The 10,532-nt window shown below is 36.0% G+C and overlaps 1 protein-coding gene across 1 annotated transcript; it reads right to left on the bottom strand.

The window, feature by feature from the left end:
* Positions 1–4,882: 4,882 nt before the first annotated feature.
* Positions 4,883–8,066, bottom strand: LOC149008358 (Glycosyltransferase family 61 protein). The gene is made up of 3 exons (XM_089167401.1): positions 7,211–8,066; positions 7,051–7,119; positions 4,883–6,917 (listed from the first exon to the last, which is right to left on the bottom strand). Exons 1-3 carry the CDS (start codon positions 7,431–7,433, stop codon positions 5,614–5,616), a joined length of 1,596 nt encoding a protein of 531 aa, XP_089023527.1. The 5' UTR covers positions 7,434–8,066; the 3' UTR covers positions 4,883–5,613.
* Positions 8,067–10,532: the final 2,466 nt, after the last annotated feature.

Raw genomic sequence — 10,532 nt, 5'->3', positions numbered from 1 at the left:
CGCCCTAGATCGCCGTTGATCAAAATAGCGGTTCAGATCTGATCTCGCTCGTGCTAGTGCTAGTGCTAGTGCTGGTGTGCTGTGCGCCAAACGCCTAACGGCCCGCCCCGCCGCGCGTGCCCGGTCCCGTCCTCGCTCGTACAATGCACACCCATTGGCATGTCTTTTGATATTAAATCAAAGTTAATAGGCAGTACCTATTAATTAACTTGGATTCCGACATCTCGGTTTCCAATGTGGGACTATATAACACACTTTCCTAAAATAAACAAAGGAAAGTTTCCGCACTTATAAATCCAATTTTAAATGAAACGTTTATTATTTTATTATATTAAAAATAATACAACAAGTTTGTTGGAGGTTTCGTGAAGAGAACAATGGAGACGAACATTTTGGAAGCTGAGTTGCAGACGATCTCCGAAGGAATTGAATTTGCATGCAAAAGGAATTTCATGCTTTTACATGTGAAATCCAACTCTCTCACAGCTATTGATTTGCTGAAGCCAAATGCAAGATTACAAGGGAGAATAGCAAGAATGGTGCATGTAATAAAGGACAAAGTGGGAAACAATGGAGGAATTAGATTCCAACATGTGTATCGGGAGTCCAACTATGCTGCTGATTGGATCACAAAGATACCGACATCTTTAGAGGAACCTTCGTGAGTCTTTCTAGATCCACCCCAAGAAATGGAGGAGATCTTACTGGCGGATAAACTTTTGCATGCTTGATTAGCTTCTTTTGGGTTAGTTAACCCCGTTTATTTGTTACCAAAAAAACAAAAAAACAAAAACCTATATTGAAACTATTTTTTATCCTTTTGAATCTCCACATCTAAGATAAATAAGCATGTAACTCATTAAGTTCACAAAATATTGCTTTAAAAAAAGAATCATAGGTACATGATATATTATGTCTATTTCTTTTCTACCTTTTAAACACTTTCAATACTTTGATGAGTTTTTGTTGGAATGTTCTATGATAATGTTCCTTGGCCTTTGCATGTCCTCATACAAAAATAAAACCAAGCGAAGGACTATGATCAACGGTTCTAATATTGAGTATGCATCCCTTTTATTTGTCTTAAACCACACGTTCTACATTATTTCAGTGACCATTGCACTCAAGCTTGAAGCAAATCTTGTTTGCATGTCTTTTTCAACTTAGACATCTTATGGAAAACGAATTAAGTAACTTGTCAATGGATTGAGTCAATCTAACAAAGGTAACGGTTGACGACAAGCAAGTTGCAAGTCTTGTGACTTGTAAATGAAGAAGAAACATGAAGAAAAAAATGGAAAACAATGGGAATGAGGATTTTGTGAATGTATATGAGGATTAGGGATTTTTCATGAACCTTTTGCCTTTTTATTTTCTAAATAAAGCATAAAAGAGAATAATTTGCCAATTAATATGCCAATTAAACGTCAATTAATAAGAAAATCGATACGGGTTGGTTTCAAAGTCAGGTACGACAACAAATGTATGTTTAATAAATTGCATCGATCTCTTATAAGGCCCACAACCAAATAAGGGATGTCTGGAAATATTGAGCTGAATGAGAACAATTTACGTCTTTTGGCATAAAAGCAAGTGAAAATATGATTTGATAAATTCTTGTAGATTTGGCAAGAAGGGACATGTTTTTAGCAAAATGGTGGTAGCCTCTTATATAGAGGCAGTAAGACTACGGATGTCTCAGATTCAAGTCTCCGTCTTTCCACACCTTCCTTTCTTCCCTTTATTTGGGCATATAGACCAGTCCTTATGATTGGGTTGATGATGATGAAAAAAAAAAAGAATGGCGAGAAGGTTATAAAGAGTACAAAAATTGACAAATTTTCACCATTGGTTACTTTACTTTTTTTTTTTGGGGGGGGGGGGGGGGGGGGGGGGTGGTTGAGATAGTTGATGGCCAAATAATCAACCACTAAAGAGGTATTTTGGTCTATCTTTCTAGATGATAACAATTTCTAAGAGACATCAAATTATTCACACTTCTTGAAATATTGTTTAGAGGAAGTAGTTAGGTTGAGTTGTATCAGTGTAACCATGGGGTAAAACACTAAAGTATCCAGTTTCTTATGGGAAATTAGGGGCTAATTTATCCGATATTATCTATCCATCCAGTATATTAATGGTATCGTATCAGTTTTGCAGACAACCGATAACCCATCTGATATCGTACCCCAAAACAATGTCATTATGAGGTTCTATATATCTTGATGGTATTGTGGTGATTCAAGGTCTCGTTCTAGATCCCGGTTTAAATCATGATGCGTGTTGGTTGGAGTCTAAAGAAATAAAATTGAACTTTCTACACAAGTTTGAATTTTGGATGACTAGCAAACACTTGATCCTACAAATGATATGATAATAAGCGATTATGGTTTTGAATCACCCTAGTGCCATGACTTAGAGGGTGTCTTGTCACGGAATTCAGTGAGAGATTTGATGAGGGAGAAGTAGAAAATTAGAAATACGAATTCCATTATAAATTAACAATAATAATAATAATAATAATAAAATAAATTCTAACTATTTAATTTAAACCAATACTTCTAACAAAAAACTCAACCAGACTAAATTCCATTTTCAAAAATCAAAATCAAACCCAATTATTTTGAGCATCAAAGCAACCGTTCAGCAAACATTATTGAGATAAGATTATGTAGGAGAATTATCCCTCCAAGTCTCCGCTTGTATGCAAACCTTGGGCACCAAGTTCATCATGTAATAAAATAGAATTTCATTCTTTTTTTTTTTAAACTACTGAAACAGAGTAAATTTATTTGCTCTTAGACATAGTTGATGCAGTGATAACTTAAAACCCATCATTTTTTTTGGTCGAACTTACTTAAGTCATCATGAGTCCTCATAGATCTCATGTAACTCATATCCAAAGGATCAGAAGTCTTTCATCAAGTGGGTTCCCCTGAAGAAGATTAATGAACCATCAATAAGCTGATAAGCTTGAAGCAAATGGGTAAAAGCCACGAGTGCTGAAACAACCTTCAATTAATGGTGGTTCCTGTCTTCTTGATATTCAGAACACGAATAATATTGTTGATTTACACTCTGACAACAACCTAATCTGCCTCTTTATCATTGATCAATTATCAAATTGCAGAGTTGCAGGTAAGGATTGAGGAATAGGCCAAGAATCTCATGTTCCCAATGCCTTTGGAGGTTGTGTTGCAGAACCAAAGCCAAGCCCTGAAAAAGCCCTTTGGCTGTGCTCCATTGGGACCAGAGCATGACCTAAAGAAAGAACAGTTACCTGAAAAATTAATCATAAATAATTCCATTATTGCATTGATATCATCAAACCTGGTATGGGGATAAGATTACTTATAATGCTTTCCAAGAATCTTGTAAAACACAAACTGTTGGAAGGCATTAACAAAACAAAATAGTTGCTAGCCTGTGGGTGACAAAGTTGGCTTTGGTAATCTAAGAGTTACTGAATATAAACTAAAATATATATTTTTTGTTATTGATGGAGATTTTAAATAAAGATTCAACTTTTTTTTGCACCCAAGTATAATGAGAGACAGTAAAACTTAGAGAGAGACTTGTGAACCCTAAGATAGTGCATGAATCATCTTCACTTAGTCCATATACGTATGAAGTTGAAAATTTGTAAACTTTGACATTTTTTTAATTTCTTTTTTTAGGATTTGAGGTTCATTCAGGCCAATTTATGCACATCTCGACTACATATTCACAAAACTTTAATATTATAAATTATGATAGACCACTTCTTCTCTAAATAAAAAATATACAAACAAACAAACGGTAAACTTAAAATATTGTCACGTGATATTGAAATCTTGAATAATTGATTTAAACCTATCAGTTTTCCAACCATGTTTTATTTTTTGATAGTTCCCAACCATTGTTTAGAACTCCCAAAAGATAAGTATCTTGGTTTCAACCCTTTAATTTCTTTTTCTGGGATTGCACCCTTGTGGGAAAAATTTATTCTGTACAGAAAAAGTCTGATTTACAAAAGATTCTCAGGAAAGAACTAGTCAGACTAGATAACACCCTACCCTGTTCCTTGGAAATCATTTCTCAATGAATATTTTCAGAAGATTAGGTTGCAGATCACAGATCTATAGAAGACATCTGCCTCTCTCACAGACCCAGAGAAGAAATTCTATCCCTTTCCCATCCATACATTCCTACCAATAAAACATGTAAACTACCAAAAGTACTGTTCTGTAATCCTGAAGTACTGTTCTCAATGAACATTTTCAGAGGATTAGGTTGCAGATCACAGATCTATAGAAGACATCTTGCCTCTTTCACAGACCAAGAGGAGATATTCAATCCCTTGCCCATCCATACTTTACTACCAATAAAACATGTGAACTACCAGAAGTACTGTTCTGTAAACCATTACCATAGAAAGAAAGATACCATAAAGTCCAAATATTGAGGTTGTGTTTTTCCAACACCTGTGTTAAACTCAAGTTCTCTTAATTATCTAGAAATTGAATTCTCTTATAACTGATAAATCTATCTCCAGCATGATTATCTATTAAAACAAACACCAAGAAAGTCTAAATTGAAACAGAAACAAGGCAAGAAGAACAGACTTATCATGGTTTAGGCATCAATGCAATCTATTCATTCTTATGTCCACACACAAGCTTTTTTTCTTGGGTAGAATGTCCAGAAACAAACTGAAGATGCTTCACTATGTAATGGAAGAAAGGTACCCAACACCCAAGGCCTGGGGGTTTATATAAAAAGAGGGTCTGTTAAACATAACCACCTAGGGTGTCATAGAAAAGTAGAGACTAGATTATCAATGGAAGCCAAGAAGAAGTAAAGATTAATAAGAATGAATCAAAACAAGGTTTAATCATCCAAGGATACGATTCTTTTGTGCTGGGACTGCAAATTAACAGATGTTTAAACTTTCGACGAGAAAGAAATAGTAATACTTGGTTCCAAACACAACTCCATTCTTGATACACAAGAAAGAACATTATCTGTGATTGAGGTATTAAAATCTCCTCTCACTGTCACACCCTGTTCAACAGATGTGATTAGAGTAGTTAGTCACTGGGAATTATTAGGTGGTTAGTAAAATATATTCTGGTCAGTTATGATTTGATCTTTGACTTATTTAATGATGAAAAATCAGAGCTAAATGAAAAGAAAATTCAGGATACAATCATATTACAAAGATTTGTTAAAATAGAAAACTTTTTTGTGATCAAGCAGAAACAAAGAGGATTAAATTCCTACAAGTCTAAACCCATCATTAAGAAAGGCCTAAAATGTTTCCTGGGGGCATAGTTTAAAGCTTCACTCAACATATCAATCAGATTAGTCCAGTGATGCACAGAAAAATCTACAAGTTCATAAACCAATGAATTTATTCTGCCTTCACACATTTCATCTCAAGAAAATACAAAAATGGGGCCTGGTTATTGTCTTTATTATTTACAGGTGTACACAGAAGAGGAAACAAAAGAAAACGATCACTACATACACAAGCTTTACAATCATTTTCTTGAGCAGAACATGTGAAATTCAATAGAACAGTAATGTCAAACAATTAAGTAATGGGTGAAGAAAGACTAGATGTATTGAAGATCACTGTGGGATCTGTAGTTGCTTCCGAGTTCTCTGAGCAACGGTGTGCTCATATGTGCGCTCCAATCGCTTGCGAAATCTTTTGAGATTCAGTTGAACCTTCTGGCCTTCAAGATAGATCTTCTTAGTGAATTGCCAACCTTTGGCATTCACACTATCAGGATCTCTAAGCACAACATCATTTTTATCATACTGTTCATACAAGGAACTTTCTTGTGGAAGTAATTTATAACCAACATACTTGAGGCCAAGCTTCACTGCAGGTTCACCATAGTAAGTATAAGCAGCCCAATCAGTGCCAAGAGGGACAACTTGGATGAACACAGTTCCAGGCCTCATAAACAGGAGGTGTGTCATGGCAGCACCATGCACACCAATCATGGCATCACTAGAATTGAGAACATAATAAAGCCAAGCCAGCTCAGTTGAGGAATCTGGCCTCAAGATTTTAACTTGGAAACCAATTTCTTCAGCTATCTTCACCATTTCAGCTTCATTGGTTATCGATCTTGATCCATTTCTAGATATGATAACTAGTACCGGCTGCCATTTCTCTGGTCCTTTAAATTCTTCTAATGGAAGTGGTATTGATGATGATGACAATAAATCCAATTTCTCTTTCTCCTGCTCTTCAATTATCCCCTTAATCCGAGGCCGATACGCTTTGTCCAGAATATTTCGAAAATCTCTGATACTCTGACCCCCAGGCATAAAGGAAGAATTCACAGTGAGCTCATCATGGATTTTGAGACCAACAATGGCTTCAGGGAAGCAATGGGTTCTCGAATCTCCATAGAAATCAATTGGGGGATAATCAGTGAGATGGGAGAGGATATCTCCATATTTAGTAAACCACCATCTATGGTATTCAGCCACAACAATCACAAATTTCTTCTTGAGATGTTGAGTAGTAATGTAAAGAGGGATAAGTCCATCATTGAATTCATGGTAGACATTACCAGTATACCCACCTGTAGAGAACACAACAGCAGGAACAGAGTGCCGAACATCGCATTCATGGCTAGGGGTAAGCTGATATTTCTTCACAATAAGCTCAACATCACGAATGGTATTCATGACACTTGTTTCCCACTTGCGGGTATAAGGTTTGATTATCTCATGCTGTATTTCTTCTTCTTCTATTTCTCCTAACCCAACATCTTCATTGAACAACGTTTCTTGTTCATGATGACTTCCATATGGAATATAGTTTATAATAGAAGAAGTTGCAGGTAGCATCCTTATATCCCCACTCATCGAACATGTATCATAGCGAAATGCTCTCCTATCACAAACAAGAGCCTCTGCAATTCATACCCAGATAGAAAATTGGTCAACTCAATCGATTTGATCAGATAAGAATCACAACCCAATCTCACCCTCAGCCCCCCACAAAAAAAAAAAATTGCAGAAAAAAAAGGCGGTTGAGGTCCTTACCATTAGAGCTTGAAGAAGAGAACCCATCAGCTTTTTTATCAGGTGCATCGTTTCCCAGTTGGAAAGATTCTGATTAAAGAGGGAGAACTTAATAAATAAAACCCATCAAGGGAAAAGCCGAAAAAGAGGCCTAAGAGAAAAGGAAAAAAAAAATACTTACGGAGGAAGGAAAGAGTTTCTGAATAGCTGAAGAGCTGAGGGACCAAGATTAAGCTGCAAGACACAAATGAGAAGAGGAAGAACAGAGGGAGTAGCTTGCGTTTTGTTCTCTTGTAAAACCCATTTGCTCCCCAATCTATAACAAGGGTTGGAGAGTACTCTCTATCATCTTCTTCATCGTCTCCAACCTGTCTAGGCAGATGGTAACGATGATGTTGCCCCATTTCTACCACTGCGATCTCTTTCCTCTTTTGAAACTTAGCACCCAGAAGAAGATGAATAATAAAGCTGTTGATTTACTTCTTGGTTCCAACTTCTGGGCTGTTTCTTCTACTCAGGCTATGATTGGAGAGTATAGGAGAATGAAACAGGGAAGAGACAAGAGATGGTTTAAGATTTAAAGCACTGGGTGTGGTGTCTCTGAGCTGTTCCTTCTCCTCCTCTGCTGTTCTTAGATCATACAGGGTAGGCTACCAGAGTATAAAAGATGAAGGGGAAACAGACAAGAAGGAGGCTTTAAACTACTGCGTCTGGGGGTGTGATGTGGTGTTCTCCTCACAGAGAAGCAACAAGAGAGGATTTAAACTAGTGGGTGGTGGTGTTCTGCACAGAGTCAAAGCCGTGTCCAGGAGGACAACTCAACAAAGAATCGATAGAGACTTCAAGTCTTAAACAACCCAACACTCCAAAATCAAAATTTTTTATATGTTCTTAATCAATCTAGAAAAGAATAATTTTTCTCTGAGCTTTATAATTCTATAAAAACTGTGCAACACTCAAGTGCGTTAGGATGGGAACTTCGCTCCCTATTCATCAGAAAAGCATGAATTTACCTTGATGCTTCCATTAACAAACTAGTTTTAAGGATGGTTTCTTCTCCAATAGTTATTATCAAAATCTGGGTTCTGGTCAAACCCGACAGCTTATATTCATTCACAAATCCTGCCCTAGACGACCCCTCTAAACGTGAGTGGGTTCATCTATATTTTATTTGGTTTCAGATCCTAAAAATGAAAAAAGAATATGTTTTTGCCAGGTTACCGTTCTGCTTTATAAGGGTGTGTTTGGATTTGCTTTTTCTTCACATACTCTTGGAATGATACTTGATTGAAGCTCAAAAAATGCCTCCCTTTAAGCCTTTAATTCATGGCTTTCGATTCATATGAATGTCAATGCAAACCTACACTAAGTATCTTGAATGGCCATTTTTTTTTATCAAGTGGCCAATCCATAATGATAGAGACAATGGTAGTGTGACTTGTACCAACCGCAATAACGTGCATTAAAACTAAGCTTTCCCAGGTTATAAATGTAGTGAACAAGTTCCGCATTGAATAAGTTCAACGTCTATGAAATCCTCAAATCTTTGGTTGGAGGATGATCTAAATGTTAAAAGAGATAATCAAACAAGGTATTGGTTTTGTGGTTGCTAAATTTGAGCTGAATAACTCAACTTGCCAAGAGTATCAAATCATTTTGAAGTAAATTTGCAAAGTGAAGTGAACAAAATTGAAAAGCCTAGGTTGAGTCGGGAAAAGAGCCCTATGCATGTTTACTTCTAGGCTTATGAGAAAAGTTAAGTATGTAATTAAGTGTTTCAGTTAAGAAGACAGTACGTAATTAAGTGATTCAGTTAAGAAGATCCATCATAGTATAACAAACATTTTTTGTTGATTAGTGTAAAACTGACACTTCATGGTACCAATCACACTTGTGATATTATGTCATCCTATGTTAAAACTCACATTAATGCTTGTCCTAAATTAGGGTTTCGGTTTGAGTGGCTTGAGTAATGATTGCAATACATAAATTCAATTCCAATCTTGAATGCTCTTAGCTAAACTAATTCTTATCTTAATCTTTATTGAAGACCTTAAATTCTTGTTTTTGACCCTCCTGAAGGGGGACTTGTTCCAGTCAAAAATCCTAATCTAAGGGGTCGGATCGGTTTGTGTCTCAAAAGTACTGTTTGGTATGGACAAGAAAAAAGAGGAATCTAAAATCTCATGTGTTTTTCTTTTTTAATTGGAGAGACAAAACTAAACAATTAAAACATCCAGCTTCATGAATCAAAGTAAATCATCAATGGTGGGGCCCACTGAATTATTTTCTTTAAAAAGAAATGGAAAAAAGACAATTAACTATTTAATAAATCCAAACGGGTCTCGAGCCAATCAATTGCAGGTTAATTAACGGCAAAGATAGCTGACCAGTGGTAATTGATCATCTCTGACCGTTGATGAGTTAGGGTTGGATCAAATGTAGAATCTTATGGGCCGAAAGCCCATTATTAATCCTGAAAACAGAAAGCACGTGTCAGAACTCAGAAGTCAGAATTTGGATCTTCTCATACACTTTTGGAAAGTTTTTCAAGGAGAGGTCTTCACTTTCTCTATTTATCTTCCACTCCTTTTTCACTTTTGCTTTTAATGGGTGGATCTGATTCTCTTTGGAAGAGTAGCACAAATCAAGGCGAGGTTCATGGAATCTAATACTCAAATCTCAAAAGATGGAACATTTCACTCTTTTTCTCCCCTTAATTTTTGGTTAGAATGTACAATGACAAAGCATGATTTTAGGGGATTAGTGTCTGATCAATCAATCCATTTCATTGTATAAAAATACAACCTTACTTTACAAACCTAAACCCTAAATCAGACTTCCATGATCCATCCAACCTTGTTAGGGTTTGATAACTTGTTAAGCTCAATTTGTCTTGATTTACGATGATAAGGGTTGAGATAATTGGTCCTTATTTATGCTAACAATGTCGGATTATCTTGATTCTTAATCCTAGAAACAAGACGGTATGCATGGATTAGTGTTCTTAAGGAGATTTAAACACTTGACCTCTTAGTGATGAAGTGCTGACGTTTGCCAACTTGGCTAATCCTTTAAGATGGTTAACTTTTATCCATCATGAGTTAACTTTTATTTCTCTTTATTTATTTATTTATTGGTAATGAGTTAATTTCTAATTAAGATTTAATTTTTTGTTCCTTAAAAGTTTGGGATTAATAGTAACCATTGGGTAATGATTAAGAATGGCATCTATACCGGTCATATTTAGTTAAAAATTTTATTTTTAATATTGGGGGTGGTATTTTACATGTGAAATGAGAAAAATAAAGGAAGTAACTAAATTTTTTAAAAATGGGGGGAGGCATGGCCCCCGGCTCCTATTTGGTTCTGCCTCTAAACTAAACTATCATAAGGTCGAGTAGTTTGGCTCGAGGGCTAAACCTGAATCCTAGTGGCCCTATCAAAGCTAGTTATTATATAACCCAAAACCTGTCCTTTAGGTTTAGAGGTGAAGCTAGGCT

The sequence above is a fragment of the Hakea prostrata genome, chromosome 8 (assembly GCF_041222555.1).
Source record: "Hakea prostrata isolate BN-2017 chromosome 8, UWA_Hpros_2, whole genome shotgun sequence".
In the NCBI taxonomy this organism is placed as follows: Eukaryota; Viridiplantae; Streptophyta; class Magnoliopsida; order Proteales; family Proteaceae; genus Hakea; species Hakea prostrata.
This window is presented reverse-complemented; position numbering and strand designations above follow the sequence as displayed.